The sequence below is a fragment of the Heteronotia binoei genome, chromosome 1 (genome assembly GCF_032191835.1).
Source record: "Heteronotia binoei isolate CCM8104 ecotype False Entrance Well chromosome 1, APGP_CSIRO_Hbin_v1, whole genome shotgun sequence".
Classification (NCBI taxonomy): Eukaryota; Metazoa; Chordata; class Lepidosauria; order Squamata; family Gekkonidae; genus Heteronotia; species Heteronotia binoei.
The window spans coordinates 142,286,263-142,305,618 of record NC_083223.1 but is presented as its reverse complement, the minus strand read 5'-3'; the positions used below and the strand labels follow the sequence as shown (position 1 = coordinate 142,305,618).

Sequence of the window (19,356 nt, the reverse complement as noted above, 5' to 3'; positions counted from 1 at the left end):
CCCACAGCCTTTGCATAATATTGGCATTAACAGCCACATCACCCTCTTCGTCAGATGAGGACAACGGGGATGGAAGCCTCTTGGCAGGAGCCTTAGGCGCTGGCTTCTTCCATTTAGACCTCCCAGACCCTTTTCCACCTGACATCTTTGTAAGGTATGGTAGCACCTCAAAATGGCTTCCTACAAGAGCCTTCTAAAATGGCCACCCTCCCTTAAATACTTTATGGCAGGGATGTCAAACATGCAGTTCAAGGGGCGAATCAGGCCCCTGGAAAGCTCCTATCAGGTTGTCATCTGCTTTCTTCTCCCTATCTCTTGCTTCCTTCTGCACAACAGTTTGTTTTGCTAGGCTTGCTCAATTGCATAGGAGCTATAGAGCAAAACCTCTACTTTCTCCATTGGCTGAAGCTCCTCCCTTTGGGAGGAAGTGGGAGGTATAGTTTGCTTTGCCAGACTCTCTCAGTTGCACAGCAGTGCTACTGAGCCAAGCCTCTCTTCCTTCTATTGGCTGAGGCTCCCCTCTCCCGGTCCCCTGGGGAAGGAAGGAAAAAGCCAGAGCTTCCTTTGCCCAGTTCCCTGGATCCCATGGGAGAAATACAAAGAAAACATTTTTAACACCAATGAGTGCTAACATTTTAAGCATGTTTTGAGGGGTTTTTTTTTTAAAAAATGTATTTGTTGTTTGTCTGTGTTCTTTATAAAATTTATATCTCTGCTGCCTAATCTTAAATAGGTACACACATGGCCCAGCTGGACATGGCTCAGCCCAACCTGACATGGCCTGGCCCAACAAAATCTCATTTATGTCAGATCTGGCCCTCATAACAAATGAGTTCGACACCCCTGCTCTATGGTATATTGGCTTTGTGTATAAAGTAAGAAATAAGATTGCAATAGGGAGCTTTAAAGCTCTTTACTGTTTATGTGTAGCAGGATGTGGTTTTAAAATCTGAAGTAAGTTACTGTTAAACTACATAACTTATTTTCTTGCAGTATAACCGTTACCAGTGCTATGGTGCAGAAGAGTGCGTTTTGCAGATGGGTGGTGTGCTGTGTCCCACTCTAGGATGTGGAGCTGGCCTGCTTCCAGAACCAGAAGTGAGAAAAATAGTGTGTGAACCATCCAATGGAATGGGCTGTGGGGTAAGAAATGTATACTTCCCTAATAAATTTCTATCATGATCAGTTTAAGACTAGGACAATAATCTGTTGATTTCCTGATTTCATTTGTGACTCTGAAATAGTTTTCATACAAGAATAAAATTTGGTAGAACCCATAAACAATTCTGTTTCAGCATCACAGCCTAGAAATAATCACTCTGTCATGTCGAATATGTCTGTCCCAGAATGCTTTGCTTTAATTGGTTTGCAAAGTTGCTGATCTCAGTAGTTACAGTGAAGAGTGAGGCTGTGCAAATGACAAGCCAAGAGCTTTGATTCTTTAAAACTCCCAGCAGTCAGCAAAATGGAAAAGGTTCCAGAGCCAAAAGGATTCATTATTTTACTAGCTGCACTCTCTTTAAACAAGTCTGGGGAGGGAGAAGGTAGGAAAAAATTCAGTAAGTAAAATGACACTGGGTTTGGAACAATCAATGAAAATTAATGCAAGTATAATGATTATGTTGTATGAAAGATGGTTTTAAATAAGGGTAGCCAGAACATAAATTGAATGGATTCTGCATACTGAGAAATTGCTTCCTCCTTCTCCTTTTTAAGTGTCATTACAATAGTATCAGCACTGGTCAGCAGTGCACTCAGTGCATCAGATAAGAAAAAATCAGACATATAAAAGGTCTCTTTGTATGGTTGCTTCGTGGTCCTGACAATCCTGTCAAAATTCTTTAAAGGCTTGGAACTACACTCAGGCCTGTAGCTATGGGGGGGCCAGGCCGCTCAATTCACCCCCCTTCCACCTGTATGGCCCCTATTGGAGGGCCTTCAAGCGGCTCTAGAACAGCAGCAGGAGGAAGAGGAGGAGGCCATCCCTGAGGCTAAACAGGCCAGGCACAGCAACCCTCTTACTCCAGAACCAGGTTCTGCATCCTTTGAAGGGGGGCAAAGCTAGTTTACATTGGGGTGGCTCTCTGCCTAATGGCTCAGTGTCCCCATTTGGAGGCAAGGTAGCAGCGAGAGAGCATTGGGAGCCCCAAAGACTGAGTAGCACCTTTCCTTGCCTGGGTCCTTCCTGCCAGTCCATGCAGGCAGCTCGGCAAACCGCACCAAACAGACCCTGAAGCCCTCGACTGTGTGGAGAAGAGGAAAGGAGTTACTATGTCAACCAGCAATAACCATCCTTCCAAGGTGTCTTTACCCAAAGACATCCAACCAGCCCTTTTTAAAAAGGTAGGGACTTTAAACGTTTATACAAGTCCCATGGACGGGTGTGGGGGGGGGGAGCACAAAAGGGAAGAAAACCACATTCCAGAGGAGAGGGAAAACCACATTCCATGTCCTGCTTTCATCCAGTGGCGGCATTGCCGGCTCCCTTCTGTTGGTCTCCAGCTTTCCTTTAGGGGCTGCATGGAAGGCGAGGATAGCCCCGAGGGTGTCCCCTGCATCCTACACTGGACCTTTTAAATGTATCTTTTATCTTTGTTTTTTTTTTTAGTTTATGGTGTCATTTTTGGCCCCATGGCCCCTCCACCTAAAATTTTATCCCGTGCTCCTCCCCCCCCCTAAAATTTTCTTGCTATAGGCCTGACTACACCAAGCATTAAGGAACAGCAGACATATCCTCTTCCTGGGCAGTTGAGGGTGGGACTGTATGATTAAATGGTCATCATGGAAAGTTAGTTTGTCAGAAAAGAGTTTTCTCTTGGACTTTCCCTGATGTCCATGAAGAGAATTCAAGTGTCATCTTCCATTTGCATTCTGATGCAGTAAAATCCCAAAAGACCTTTCCAATATGCGCTTTCCTCTTCAATTTACATTGGGGCCACTTTCAGGAAATCCTGTAGGAATTTTTTCTTCTCTCTTAAATGGGCTTTTAGTGGTCAGGCGTAGAAATGATGTTTTAGAGCCACATTATATGGTGCTGGAGATCTGTGATCAGATCATATTGTTAAAATTCTCTAAACAGCAGACATGGAGGAACTGATTTGCACTGGGACTATGGGGCTGTATGTTATGGAAGGAGGGTGATAACCGCTTTGTCTGTGGCAGTGCCCCACTGGAGAAAGCATACAGAAAAAAATATCATTTATATTTATTGGAGCATTTTTTAAAATCCTGCATGGGACTGGAGAAGATACATTTTTAAAATGTAGATATAAATTAGGAGGAATCATTTTGAATAATGGCAAATAAGTGATATTGCAATATATTTATGCTAAGACGTAAAGCCACATATGTCAGTTCTTTTTCAGACTAATGCTACTAAACATTTTCTCTTCAATATTACAAGGCAGAGTTTTTCCAGTTTTTACCAGTATTTCTGATATGTCTCTTCCATGCCAATATAGGATTAGAGCAAATTTCATGTGCTTATGTGAAAATATACACACATACATATTTCTATACACAGTGTTATTTTCATTGATCTCAATAATATGTATTACATAGCCTTTTTTTAAGGGTGGGATTCGAATGATGGTGTTGATGATACCTTTTGGGTAACAAAAGAAATCTGTAAACTAATAACAGTGAATAACAATTTGTTTGTTTGGCTAGGGGTAGCATTAACGTTTTCTATGACATGGTTAGCATCTCTCATCCTTGATAGAACTTCCCATCTATCTAGGCAGTGACACATGTAAAACAGAGCTTTTCTCAGAGCTGGAGCAGAACAACACAGCTGGAAAGCACTATCTCTGTATGTAGGTGAGAGAGTGAGTCAGGTATGCATGCACTTGCATCTATTGGTATAAAGCGCACAAGAAACAAGGAGGATTGAATGACAATATTTGCATATCAAAAGGCAAACGTCAGGAAGTCACAAATAATATTTCTCTTCTGTTATCTTCTACTAATGAAAATAATAATGTATTAAAGTATTCCATTTATCATAAATGGAATCTGAAGTGGCATGCTTAAAAGTACTGCACAGCTTATATATTTACAATTCAGTAAATAGCTGTGTTCCTCTGCAAGTGCTCCTTGAGACATAGAGCATGTGAAACAGTAGTATAAATGCTTTGGGACTGCATGCAAATCTTGTTGGTATCCTGCACATGATAGCCATATAGTGAAGCCAAGATCTGAAGTTCTCTTTCAGGTAGGGTGGCCATAATATCTGCAGGCCAGCCAGGGACACCTTGAGGGGGGAAGGAATGTGTGTGCGCGCGGACGGCTGGTGCTGCTGGCGGCGCTGCTGGCTAAGCGAGGGGGTCAAGATAGAGGTTTATAAAATTATGCATGGGGTGGAGAGAGTTGACAAACAGAACTTTTTCTCCCTTTCAAAATACTAGAACTCAATACAACGAGACTGATAGCATATTCAGGGCGGACAAAAGGAAATACTGTTTTACACAGAGAGTGATTAAAATGTGGAATTCACTCCTCTGCCTGCACCCTTGGTTCATCAAGGAGATCAGTTCCTAGGCTGACCGTGACCCACAACCTCCTCTTCTCCCTAAAACACCAACGATAAACTCTTCTTTTTCTTTTAGAATCCTAGGCAACCTCCTACTGCCTGGGCCTGTTCATTGTCCAAGTAACCCCCAGACAGCTCCTTGGAGTGCTAACAGGTGGAGGATGCTGAACGGGGCATTCTGTAACCCATGCAATAGGATTTTAGAAGTGTGGAACTGTTTCTATACATGTCAGAAAACCCTATCTTTGTTTATATTTAAAATAATCTGCATTGCATATCTCTGTCACTTCTGCCCTGCTTTGCATTTTTCTTAAGTCTTCTACATTTTCATCCTGGAGTTGTCCCTGCAGTTCAAAAACAACCATAAAAAGCTATGGCATGCTGACTCTGGAAATGTATTGCGTGAGAACCTAATTTCCTCAGTTCTCTCTGTTTATCTTGTCCGGTCTAAACTGTGTCAGCTTTTAATAATATCCATAATTTGTTAAGATTCTTGTTGATGGTTGTCTCACAGGTGAATACCCTCCTACTGAGAGATATACATTTCAGCACTTCTCACCCATAAAACCACTGGGCTAGAGCACTTGACCTTTTAGGACCGTTTTACATTGTGCATGCCTGCACACTGGGGAGAAGTAAGCCTTTTTTCTCAGAAGGGGGGGGGGGAATAGTGAATGAGGGGTGTGTGTGAGGAGGGATGCAAAGGAAATCTTAAGCATAAAATGGAGTTTTTGCCATGCTCTTTTCCTGCACATCTAAAATTTCTTTGTTAGCTGATTCATATTGTCCATCCCTGCACTAGTCCTTTGGGCAATCTTGCTGCGTGTGCTAGCAAAGAACAAAAGGGTGCTTTTTTAATCCACTGAGAACAGGCACTGAAGATGCTAGAAAAAATGTTAGGATTTAACGTGGAAAAGCACATAAGAAAATGCTGGATGTTTACAATTAATGTATTAGAATGGGCAGCAAAAAAAAAAAAGTTTTTCTTAAAGTGGATCAGCTCATCCTCCCCAAAAAGTACAATCCCACTACATCTGGCATTCATTTACCGATCAGGAGGTGGGGGCGGGGCACCTGTCACTTTGGAACTTGATGAGGCGATGTACGTACCTTATTCTTCTGCCAGTTCTGGTGTCCAGGCAGTAGTCTAGAATTCAGGTGCATAGTCTATGACTAAGTTCTTTTGAAATCAGTGGGGGAATTATGCACTGGCTTCTGCAGGAAACTAAATTTGCTGAGCACTCATGAATTTGTAATCCATGAATACTAATGATATGGTATGAGGAAACTGATGTCTCTGAGCTTCCTAATCCCAATTCCTCCATGGTGGCTGACCTCCAAGTGGAGCTTGGAGATCTCCCAGAATTACAACTGATCTCCATATTACAAAAACCATTTTCCCTTGAGAAAATGGCTACTTCAGAGGATGGACTCTATGGCATTATACCCTGCTGAGGTCCCTCCCCTATTCAAACCCCACCCTCCTCAAGCTCCACCACACAAAAATCTTAAGGAATCTCCAGGAATTTAACAACCCAGAGCTGGCAACCCTATGGAGACTGCAATTTTTTAAGTTCCATTCTGACATAATTTCTCTCATCATTTGAATATAGTAACATTTCATTCCTCTGGCCTTTTACTTCTGTTTTTTAGGTTTCCTTTTATTTTTAGCATCTCACCTCCAAATGCATATTTGACTATATATATTTTAGGTTGGACTCAGATAAAATTATTGATCATCAGAACATAATTTTCCTCCCTCCTCCCGCCCACTGCAGCTCATTGATCTGTATAAAATCCTCCTCCTGGAGAACAGGGGAATCTGAGGAGTATCTGTAGTGGGAAGGGGAAATTGGTGGAAACTGCCAATTGAGTCTGGATCTAACCCTTTCCTTTAATACTCAACACATCATTTATGGTTGGCTGAATGAGCACTGTAGCTGTATTTAATTCCTTTATGTCTGTCTGTGCATGTTTTACACATGATCTTTTCAAAGTCACGTGTCATACTTCCATGGTTTCAAGGGAGGGGGCTGAAAGCCCAAACCCATAGACATGTGCTTGTACTGAAACAAGGGATGAAGAAGAGAAGAAGAGTTGGTTTTATGCCCTGCCCTTCACTATCCAAAGGAGAAGAAGAAGAAGATGATGATATTGGATTTATATCCCGCCCTCCACTCCGAAGAGTCTCAGAGCAGCTCACAATCTCCTTTACCTTCCTCCCCGACAACAGACACCCTGTGAGGTGGGTGGGGCTGGAGAGGGCTCTCACAGCACTGCCCTTTCAAGAACAATCTCTGCCAGATCTATGGCTGACCCAAGGCCATGCCAGCAGGTGCAAGTGGAGGAGTGGGAAATCAAACCCGGTTCTCCCAGATAAGAGTCCGCACACTTAACCACTACACCAAACTGGCTCTCCAAGGAGTCTTAGAGTTTACTTACAATCACCTTCCCTTTCTCTCCCCACAACAGACACCTTGTGAGGTAGGTGGGGCTGAGAAAAGTATGATTGGCCCAAGGTTACCCACCTGGCTGCATGTGGAGGAGGAGTGGGGAATCAAACCCAGTTCTCCAGACTAGAGTCCACTGCTCTTAACCACTAAACCAAATGGGGAATATGTGTATGAAGAGAAGCAGTGGTGTCCTTTAGCTCTGATTTAACAGAATCCTATGATGTAGTAGAAGATAAGGGAAAGAGGAAGTTGGAGCAGTGCATATCTGCATATTTGGTACCATTCTGGCAAACATAATCAGTTCAAAGGCTAGATCAGCTATGTTTTTTATCCACTTTCTCTAAAATGATAAAGGTTCAGCTTTTGATAACATTCCACTGATCTCAGGTTTTTCAGTGCCAGTTCATTATTTTTATATCAGATAACTCAGAATTTCAAAATTATTCAGAGTACCACAGGGACACTCGTATCTGCTTTTTGTCTCCTCACTGCCTCTCTGTCTCAGTTCTCTTATCTGTAAAATAGAAATAATTGTCTCACTCCATTGTTAGTAGATTGAAGGAAATACATCAACACAGTCACAGGCAGGTACCTTGTCTGGCATTTCCCTAAAATAGTCCTTGATAAGCATATTTAAATGGCCTGCACATTGTTGCCCTTTGGTTGACCAGAGTAATATATAACAATACAAAGAATAAATCTTTAGGGAGACTGATATTAGACAATGCACATTCTGTACAAGGTTTCTTTTGGCTAGGATTGGAAAGCCGAGGGGTGGGGGGATATTTCACAGTTACAAATGTTGCATTCCTGAGAATGCTTCCACCAGCTGCATTTGCAGTTGCTTCATCTTTTTCAGTTTTTAAAATCTTTACTTGTAAAAATACTAATTTTATTTTCCACAGTATTAGTATTATGCAATGTCCTTTAACCTTCACTTCTGTTCATTAGACCAATCTCTCTTGCTTTCATAGCTGAGATGTAAAATGTTGACATGTTTAACACAAGAAACCAGCAGCAAAATATGGAAACCATTACACTGTGCCAACTGACCTGACTGTTGAAAAAGCTGGCTGTAATCAAGGTTCTTGAAAGCTCAATAAATATCTCATCTTTGTTTTGCTTTGTACTAGACAAGCATATTACTTCCTATATATCCAAAGAATGTTTCCTGTTCAAAGAGTACATTACTGATAAGATTAGGCCTGAGCTTCAGGGAAAAGTACATGATTTGCTTATTTGCAGTGGATACTTTAAAATGTGCACATTGTCCATAGCCCAATCAACATTTTCAGCACCAACTTAATGTGCTCCACTGGATTGAATATGCTATGGCAAGTGGTCAAGTTAGGTTCTTAAAGTCAAACTAGAGGTGACCTGTACTCTCAGGATCTTCCTGATTTTCCAAGAGGTGAAAGTAGCCTCCCCTGACTGTTTCCTAGCTTCAGTTACCCTCCACCTCCCCAAGATGCTGTTTTTGATGTGGGGAAAATGAATGTATCTTTCTATCTTCCTGAGCAGGGCAAATAGAAATTCAGTTTAAGAGCTGAGGTCAGGAAAGAGTGTGAGGTCAGGAAACAGTGTAGGTGGGAGAAAAGTACCAGCTAGGGTTGCCAAGTCCCTCCACTGCTGCAACGGGGAACTTTTCACACATACATGGTGATGATGTCACCTGAAAGTGATGTCATCGTGTCAGTTATGTTGCATGGGGGTCAATCTAGGAATCGTGATAAAACTCTATGGTACCTTAAAGTTTTACCATGCTTCCTAGAGCGTCCCCCTGTGCAATGTTCCTTGTGCGATGACATCACTTCCGGATAATGACATTCTGCCATGTGCACCGTGTGACAACAGGGCTCTTCAGGGGTGGGGATTCCCCCAACAGCCTCCTCCCTACGAGCAGGTTGGTGCCCCCCAAAACTAGGGGATCCCCCACCCCTGGCAGAAGCATGGCAGCCCTAGTACCAGCACCAGTGCTGTGATCACATCCAAATCTGCCCATGGCTGCTTTTAACCCTTTACAAAATCTGATCCAGGTTTGAGGAGAGGGCTGGGCAAGATGTACTCTCATGCCACCCAGAGCTTGCTCACAGCAGAGTTGTTTCAGGACATAATGTTGTGACTGTCCCATCATGCATGCAGCTTCATCAGGCACTTTTTAAAACTTGCTGTCGCTGCCAGGGATAAAAGAGGCATGAATAAATGAGGACTTTCAATGTACCTGTCTCAACATGAAATGAAAGATTGCCTCAGAGCTCCTGAGATATCATCTGGGCCTCCTGTTTCTTGTGGAAGCAGATGGAACAATTATAGCTGATGCTAGTCTGTGGGCCTGGTCAGAGGACCTGCCATGCCAACCTTTGGTAGTGGCCTTGAAGCAGATCCCAATTGGAACATCTTGTTTGGCCTTTCAGAATCCTTATATCCCTTTTTTTCAGGGCAAGGTGTTCATATTGTTGGCAGATATTTGTGCACCAAATACAAAAAATAAAATCACATATCTGGATTGCAAGATACAGGTTTGTTTCTATGAATAGTTAGATTTGCTTGAAGTCTGTTTACTTATCCAGTGCATCCAGGCAGTTTTAACTCACTAGCACATGTGTGTGCATATATTTAAAACATGAAGATCTGGCAACCTATGAAATTGAGCACATAGCAGTTGAGCACAAAAGATGAAATGCAGCAAAACCAGCCTCATCCCTATGACTGCTCAAAATAGAAACAATGAAAAATTCTTCCTTTTTATATTTTAGATTCTCCACCCCTCTTTATTTTCTTCCAATTGCTCTTTTCAGAAAGTACACTATAAATATATTATTATGGTCAAGGTAATGTTGGAGGACATTGTTAAGATTAAAGAGCTGGCTCACAGCAGAATTGTTTCAGGACATCATGTTGTGACTTTTTTTTCAAGGGGAATGAAAATGAGACAGACATTTTCCATTATTGCTAAATGCTGAGTTGCTAGCATTATGCCACAAGCTCTAGGCAGTAATCATGTATAGCTTTCTTCTATTGAGTGGGCACTCTAGCCTGTAAAAAGTGGAATTCCATCTTGTTGACACATTATGCTTCGCTTGCTAAGCAAGTTGTTTTGCTGCTAAAATATGACAGGTTTTCCAAGGATGACTGAACCACTGTTTTCTGGTAATGTCTAACATGGTTTGCAGTGATTGGCAAGAAGCACAGGAGCTTTTAATGTGTGCTAGATTGCTTATGAGCCTTAATGTTATCTTTACTCTATTGTCAGGCAGTGCAATTAGCATATCATGCTGTTGCCAAAGGACATAATTATTCTCAGTGGCTGTGCTGTGCTGTACAGCAACCCAGTGATCCTGTGGCAGATACGAAATTCGAATGTCAGTTCTGACAGACTATACCAGTCTGGAGAAGAGTTTCCATTATTAACAACCCGCATCCCATCAGTTTTCCTATTGCGAGAAAGAGCAAAACACAAAGTTTACATAAGGAGAGCCAGCCAATTGTGTGTATTTATGTTAACAACTTTAGAAAATATCTCATTGTACCTGTCCCTTCCAGCTGCACCAAGATTGATGGTGATTTCTAACCATTTCTTCTTCCAATTTGGGGAAGGTAAAGCAGATTAGAGTGTGACCTTTAGAAATAAAAATAAAGGGGGAAACAATATATTGCCAACATAAATTGATCTATAGTGGTATCTGGCTCCCCTCATTCATTGCACCCATGTGAAAAATAGGGGTGAGGTTCAAAGACATAACTTAGAATAATTCTACAAATGTGTATTTTATTCCACAATCAACTACTGATGCATTTGTTTGCTGAAAACTCTGGGAAAAGAAAACTGGGAAGTTAATGATTGCCAGTCACTGGATAAAGGGAGACCAAATGAAACGAGCATATAAGAAATCTTTCTCCTTTCAGGAAGCTGAGGGGGCAGCCTGTGGCACTGTCAGAAACACTCTGACAAGGAGCTAATCCCCAGCCTGGAGATTATAACTAGCCCATACAAAACTAATTTTAAAAACACAAGTTGAAGCAAAGAATTCCAGCAGGACAACACATTTGGGACAGAATGCCAGAGATAATGCCTTACATCCTGTCATATACCTGGGGCTCAATAGTCTGTCTCTATATTTTTATAATCTTTCTCATAGTATTTTTTTTGTACGAGCACTCTTTTGAATTAGAAGTCTTGGAAATCGCTTGTAGATCAGGCATATAGAGGCTTCTCCAAAAAGCATTTCCTTTGCTGACAAGATGCTGACTGAAAATAAGTAGTGCTTGCAGCAGTGGCAAGCATTTCTTCTCCCTTAGCAGGAGAAGGAGTCTTCTGGCTGCTGAAGCACTAGAAACAGCAAGGTGGAGATTTATTGATTTATGTTATTTATAGTCCGCCTTTCTTTCTGAGACTCAGGGCTGATTGCACAGATTGAGTCAAACACTGTTGAAAGGATGGAACAACCAATAAACAAATCAATAAGGCATGGATTCTGGAAACCTAAAAACAAGTTGAAATCTGAAAAATGGGGCTGAAACTAAGCAACAGAAGTGAGCCATGTGATGAAATGCGACAGAAGGCCAGACATTTTCACTGTGACATCATAAAGCAGTCAATCACCTTTGGGGAAAATTTGGGAACTAGGAAGTACTGGAGGTGAAAACCTTATATTCTTATTTTTAAAAAATGCTGAAATCCTCAAAGAATCCTCTCAGGGCACAAGGAGGCATTTGCAAGTTCTCCCACTGTCAGTATATCGTTTTCAACTGACTGCATCTGAAAATAGAGAAGGCAAATCAAGAGGAATCTAAAAATTAACATAATTGAGGACCAAAGTGGTGAGCGTTTGCTTTGAACAAAGAGGTGCATCACTGAGTCACAGACGATGAAACATTAATGCAATCAGCCAAAGTCATAGGCTGACTTGGAGTGACAGAGACCAACAAGAGGATCCCAATTATAAAACAGCCTGATCTGAGCAATGTTTCAGATGTAAGCAGGAAAAAGGACACAGAGGCTGAGTGATGAATATTGCTATTAATGTAAAAGAAATAAATTGAACTTTAAGCTCACAAAAGGCTTCTCTGGATGCTTTGAATTCATCCTATTGTATCACTGCACATACAAGTTGTTTAATCAGTGGGGAAAGGTGGAATGCAAGGTGGTGAGGAGGATTATGAGGAGCTTATTGACCCAGGATTTATAGTTTATGTTTGCTCAAACTTTTGATAACACAAACATAAAGAACGTTCTCCATGACTGTTGCTTAATCTTTCAAAATGGCCAATAAGCCAGTTTCACAACACATTCAGATATAGCAAGATTATAAACAGCAGCTCACAATCCGACAGAGTCCACAAATAGGCATTGATTAAACTATTCTGAGTCACTATTCTAGCCTTCAACACAAATATATGCGACAGCCCTGACAGAAGAAAACTAGCCCCTAAAACCTGGCTGTGCTGTACTGCTGATAATGGTAGTATGGAGAACTATGGGAGACAATACAGAAAAAGAAGAACAAACATGTTTGTATGTCTGAGTCCCATCATTTTAGGTAAATAGGTCACTGGCAGTTTACCGTAAGTATGATAAATGAGAACAACTAAAACTGAAGCCAACTCCCAAACGACTTTGTTCACATATAGTCAGGGGTTTTTTTGGTAGAAAAAGCCCAGCAGGAACTCATTTGCATATTAGGCCACACACCCCTATGCCAATCAAGCCGGAACTGTGTTCCTGTGCATTCCTGCTCAAAAAAAGCCCTGCCTACAGTGCAGACACTAAGACAGAGAGGACACTCTACACAACATTTTGGGTACATAGTAGTTGAAAAGGCATGAGGAAGAAATGGGCCACAATGAAATACAGTGTCCACAGGACAGAAGGCACAGAAACTATTGCCAGTGGTCACATTTTCTAAGTCTACCCTGCTTGAACTCTTCCACCTCACAATGTCATGTTGAGAAGATGAAAAAGCAGTGAGAGAAAAAACACCCTGGCTGTGTTCATGTTGACTTGTTTTTTCCTGAAGAGTGTACATGCATTTTCTGTTGTGGCCCCCAATGTGTCCTGGGCTCAGGAAAGCTCCCATGCTTCTTTATGCAAATTGCGTAAAATAGGAATGTTCAGAAAGCATTTCTATAGTGGTAATAGGCAGGGCCAGCCCTAGGGCACATGGCGCCCCAGGTAGACTCACTTCTCGCTGGCTCGCATTCCTGGGGGCCCTAGGTACGCACACATCCCAGGCCAGGCACCTCGCCTCCCCTTTCTTCCCTTTCCCCCTTCTGAAGCAGCGCAGCACTGCGCTCTGCCACTGCACCCCCGCTGCACTCAGAGGACTGCTGCTAGGCTCAGCTCTCGCTGTTTCACACACCCCAGGCCAGGCCACCCCCACTGTCGCCCTCCCTCCCTTCCCCCCTTCCACAGTGCCACAGCTCCACCACTGCTCCCCCGGTATGATCAGAGGAGCACCACTAGGCTCAGCTCTCCCTGCTTCGACGTGGCCCAGGCTGGGGCATCTGAGCATTCTCTCTGAAGAGAGCACTGGAGGAGGCTTCACTTCGTCCTTTCTGGAACTGGAAAGGAGGGCGAGCAAAGCCTCCTCCAGCACTCTCTTCAGAGAGAATGCTCAGTTGCCCAGGCCACATTGAAACAGGGAGAGCTGAGCCTAGTGGCGCTCCTCTGAGAGCACGGGGGGGGGGGTGCAGCGCTGTGGGAGGGAGGGAAGGAGGGAGTGGCCGGTGATGGGGGAAAAGAAAAAATTAGGCATTTGTACTAGGAGGAGGGGAGAGCCCAATCCACTGCCCCCTCTCCCTGCGCCCTAGGCAAATGCCTAATTTGCCTAGTGGGTGAGCTGGCCCTGGTAGTAGAGGCTATGTTACAACAGAATAGGAGGTGCTTTTTATAAAGGATGAGATTGTGGATTAGACCACTGTTTATAGTAGGCATTATCTGTTTGCTGTATGTATCGTCCTGCTCCCGCCATATTGTCTCTACTTAAGTAATATAATTTTTTGCATTTTAAACATATAAGTAACACATCTTGCTTTGTTTTAGATTTCTGTGATCCTAATCTAATTGCATGGTTTGTTAGATGTCATATCCTGTTGCTTGCAGTGATTTATGTTATGCAGGGCTTTTTTTGAGCAGGAACGCACAGGAACACAGTTCCAGCTTGCTTTTGTCAGGGGGTGTGACCTAATATGCAAATGAGTTCCTGCTGGGCTTTTTTGTAGAATGTTATTTCACCTTGAGTTTCAGTGAGAAAGGCAGACTATAAATAAAGTAAATAACAGTAAATTTAAAATAGCAATACATGGTGAAAGGTTTTTTAACCCATTCCTGTGAGAAAAGTTCTCTTATTTGATTGTTGAATGTCAAAGTGCCTAAAATAATTTAATTTCCTTTTTTTATTTCTTAATTGCAACCCCTAAACTGAATGAAATAAAAAATACAACAAAATATAACAACAGTGGTGGCATGTCTACAGATAAGCATCTATAAAAGGTTTCCAAATGTCTAAATATATGTGCAACCACAATTGTCATCCATATGCTACGATCTCAGATGTTAATGAAATTGTAAGATCCTCAGTCCATTGGATTTCTAGAGATGGGCATTTATCTCTGCAGTACTGTAATACAAGTTGTTTAGTCACAATAAGAGCACAGAGGGTCCATTTTCATTGACTATCAGTTCGTTTCCAAGAGCCAGAAAGATTAAAAGTACATAAGCATCTTAAAATATCAGTGTATATTCTGATACAATATTGATATGAGTAATTATTTCCTCACTAAAAGGCCAAATAATTGTACAGGCCCAAAGCATATGTTTAAGAGACACATCTTTTAAACTTTAACATTAGCAATTAGCAGTTACTATGCTAAACCATATTCTACCCAGCCCCTGCAATCCTAACACAAACATCCAGCCACGCAAGTTTACAATTAGATTATATATATTTTTTCTGGATTTTCAACCATTAGGTTAGATAATCAATTCAACACCATCCTGATCTTGGCATTCTAACAAAAACCATGCTGTACAGAGAGCCCCCTTTCTCCCACTTCCAGATTAATTCTATGTCCATGTTATGGGAAAATGTTTTTAAAATATACTCTGAAATGTACAGCACAGTTGCTGTTTCCCTACAGATGTGATTTGTTTCATATTTGAAGTTTTAAACCAAAAGTACTGCATTATCAGATAATTCAAGAAATTACTTAGTTGAAATGTGTGTGCGTTTTTTTCTTTTGTGTTGGATATAGGAGGCTTAAGAAACTTCAAATGTTCTTTTGAATCAGAGGTCTAGCACTTAAAGAAAACTTGACTCTAAAAGAAATATTTTGGACCTGTTTCATGTAGCTGAGAATAGCTATGGAATAACGAATATACTCAGCCTGAACAATAGCATCGCTACTGCAAAGCTATATTACAAAAAGTAAAGGAAATATCATAAAAACGGAAATGATCTGTGAAAAGAAAATAAAGTGATCCAATTAAAGAAGAGACATCTATGGCACATAAAAAGAAAGGTTCTGAATTGAAAACAGAGCTGTGTTATTGAGGACAATGGGCGACAGTAATCCAGAGAAAGGCATGAGAAATAAGACAACCAGATACTGGTTTTATATTATATAATTATTGAATTGTATGATTTTATTGTATAATGGATTAATATGTTGTGAGCCACCCTGAGCCTGCTCCGGTGGGGAGGGCGGGATATAAATAAAATGTATTATTATTATACACTCTGGACATAAAAGAATATCCTAGAGAACAAGGGGGAGGGTTTTGGGGAGGGGGTGGAGATTCTGATGTGGATAATATATCCTTGAATGGAGTCCTTGACCTAGGGCAGCAATTCATAGTAGGATAGCCATATCTCACTTAATTTCTTTCTATCTATACCTTTCTTTGAAATTAAATCATTTATATCACTAGGATATTCTCTCTCTCTCTCTCTCTCTCTCTCTCTCTCTCTCTCTCTCTCTCTTTCTCTCTCTCAGAGTTCTTATGCTAAATCAGATGGCAGGCAGTCTGGTGATGGAAAATCTATTCTTCTGGTACTTACAATGTGAGCCAAGAGATAAAGTGGAATGTTTTAAAAGTACTAGTGTCCAACATGATGTGATGGGATCAGCTGCCAGAAAGGCTTGGATAAGCGGGCTCACTCCCAGGGGCCATTTTACAAATGGCAGAGATAACTCTCTTTTTTCCCTCACTAGTGCAGCTATTTTCACTCTTGGGGATATCACCACTTGTGTTCAGGATATAGCAGTTGCTATTGCATTTCTGTGTTGCCAGCAGCCCATGTTTTCTCTATTGATCTGAACATGTTAATGCTGCATTACTCCTATTACTGAAAATGAAACATCCTGGTTTCCTGAATCAGAGTGGGAGGTATATAAGCTTTTCTTTATCTAAAACATGAAGCATGTCAGCAGGCCCACACAGTGTGCTAAACTCAGCTGTGATTTAGCCTAACTGTTCAAAACAGGAACCTAAGAAAACATTATGAGGTGAAAATCGCATATATCTTCTGTCTGTGGAAATCCTCCAGGGAATCCATTCCAATGGGTTTAGAACGACATTCCTTTTTATGCCTCATAATTACTACAGCAAGGTTATCAACACATGACAGAGTCCCTTTTTTTCTGAAACCCAAGGGATTTGTAGCTTTGCCATGTACTTCTCATACATAGGTATAGTACCTAGAAGCAATGGATAGATAATCTTGTGTTCTAAAACACAGAGAGAGTATCCATTCCTGAATGGACTCAATTCTGGGTCATTAGCACTGAACAAGTCCCCCTCTTACATGGGAGCCCATTCTCATATGAAGGAGATTGTTAACTGATAGATTAAGCAAACTGATGAAAAAATAAATTTAGCTACAAATGCTTACTAGAATCATAGATTATTGTATGATGCTGTGTTTATCTTTAATGGAGCTTTTGTAATGTGTAACACAAGCTTTCACTATTCCTGGCAACATGCTCATGTTTTATTGTTCCCTTTTAAAGTCACACAAACAGTGTCTGTCCCAGTGGGATATGGCATGAATTAGCAAATGATGTCTTATATGATTTCAGTCAATAGAAAGCCAAACAACTCAATCTTCATTTTTAATGTGACATGTACCTATTGAAAATTGCATTAAAGTACATTTAACCCATGGAGATATTTCCAGCTGAAAACTTGACACATGACAGAAATAGTGTGCCCTCAGGGCATTTACAAAATGTTGCTTGATTTTAAAAATTATATCTGTGTAATTGCAATGTGTTATACTTTAGCAGGAAGGCAATTGTGGTATTTTCTTGGTGCAAATGAACTGAACAGCTTTTTGTACCATTAACAATATTGTCTTGAGTATTTGTTCTAGCCATTGTCCCTGATGTAACTTCATATCCGACTTGAGTCTTGGTGGAAAAGGTGTACTATAAATAACATAATATATATATATATTTTAATGCAAAGGAGTCTTCTGCCACCTCAATACTAAGGGTGTGTTAAGACATCATGATAAACTGTATAAATCTTGGTTTATTATGACAAGTTCCAGTTAATCTGCCAGATGTAAATAATGGAGAGGCTGTGACTCAGTGTTAGAGCATCTGCTTGGCATGCAGAAGGTCCCAGGTTCAATCCCTGTCATCTCCAGTTAAAGGATCTGGCAGTAGGTAGTTTGAGTTGGGGAATGTTCTTACCCCTGTTGTTTTCCAGATTTCTTGGATCATGTATACATGAAGAAACTGCTGTGGGAAGAGGTGACAATCTGGCTCCTTCCCAGCAAAAGTGGCTACAGTTCTTGATCAGCATGGATGTCTTTGGCCTTCTTTCTTTATATGATTGCTTTCCTTCTTTCCTCTCCTCTCCTCCCCTGCCCAATTCCAACTTACAACCAACTTTCAAATGCAATATACACTGTTATTATTTTCAAGCTGGGAAATGGTTGGTGTTTGTATTGAAGAAAAAAAATTCAGGGCTTCTCAATTTTATCTTTTCATTGTCTATCTCAAGGCATTTTACCCAGAGAAAGGATGAACAATGTTACACAATGGAATTCACAGAATACAAAGAAATTCATTTGCTGAGGCTGTTCTAGCACAGCATTGTTTTCTGCTGCAGTTTACCTTGTGATGTGCACTAGAAGCTTTTATTGGGATTGTAGTGTTATTCCTGTGAAAGGACTCCTTTGTGCTTCAGTAACATACTATTACAGTCAAGACTGTGTCATCATCCTTCATCTGAACCATCATTTTTCCTAACTTATTTCACACCTTTTGTTTTGCATTGTCCTGAAGGAGATATGTTTTGCAGCTGAACACAAAACTGGAGGATTAAGTGGGTTTGGGAAGTATTATTTTGTTCTGGCTTGATCCAGATTGTCTCCAAGTTAGAATTTACTTTCCAATGGAAAGTGAGGCAACTTCACAAAAGTATAGCTAACTTACTAAAGCATTCGTCTCTAATTTTACACTGGGAAATTAAATAAAGGTCAGTCTATATGGAAGCAGCCATGTTGGAAGCAGCCATGTTAACTGTTGACTTTCCTCTTCCCTTTTCATATATAAAATGTGTATAGAGAAGGTCTAGTTCAGGGGTCCCCAACCTTTTAGTGACTGTGGGCACCTTCGGAATTCTGACACTGGATGGTGAATGCAGTAACAAAAGCCTGCCTGCCTTGGCGGAGAGGGCGGGGTATAAATAAAAACTTATTATTATTATTATATTATTATTAAAATGGCTACTGTGGGAGGTGAAGCCAACCACAAAGTGCCAGGGAGTGAGCTTATGCATAATTCTAAATCTTCAACATCTTCAGGCAGTAGTTCTGTTTAACAGGTTAACTTTTAAAATAAGCATATTGTTAAAATTGTTTTTTTTGCTTACACACAGCTTACCTGCAGTCATTTTTTTAAAAAAAAATCTACACAGCCAATCAAATCTCCAATGGCCAATCAGAAGTCATGCTGAGCAAAAGCCCTATCTAGCCTCATCCACTTCCTACAAATACTTGGTGGGCACAAGAAAAAGTGTTGATGGGCTCCATTGCCACCCACAGGTACCATGTTGGGAACCCCTACTCTAGTTTTTTTTACATGTAAAGGGAATTATATGTTCCTCATCTATACATTCTCACACTTCATTGTCCCAGGAATTTTTCTCCAGCCCAGCTCTGCTTCTGGAAGTGAGCCACACTGAGAAAACAATGCTGAAAGTGTGGAATATGGGAAGGTAAAAGTAGGGGAGGGTACAATTCCTTTGTGCTCCTCTTTTTGATGTAAACATTAATGCCCAATAAACAATGCTTGATAATATAAAATTTGTTTCTAAGGAGTTCAGTCTGTTATAGTCACTTCATATTTCCATCATCCGTC

General features: G+C 41.0%; 1 protein-coding gene across 2 annotated transcripts in view; it reads left to right on the top strand.

Moving 5' to 3' along the window:
• Window positions 1-19,356, top strand: part of PRKN (parkin RBR E3 ubiquitin protein ligase) — a 1,449,443-nt gene that overhangs the window by 1,289,055 nt on the left and 141,032 nt on the right. For both annotated transcript variants that reach the window (XM_060241955.1, XM_060241946.1), the window contains exon 9: window positions 994-1,143. In XM_060241955.1, coding sequence (XP_060097938.1) covers window positions 994-1,143 — 150 coding nt within the window. The remainder of the gene's footprint in view (window positions 1-993; window positions 1,144-19,356) is intronic.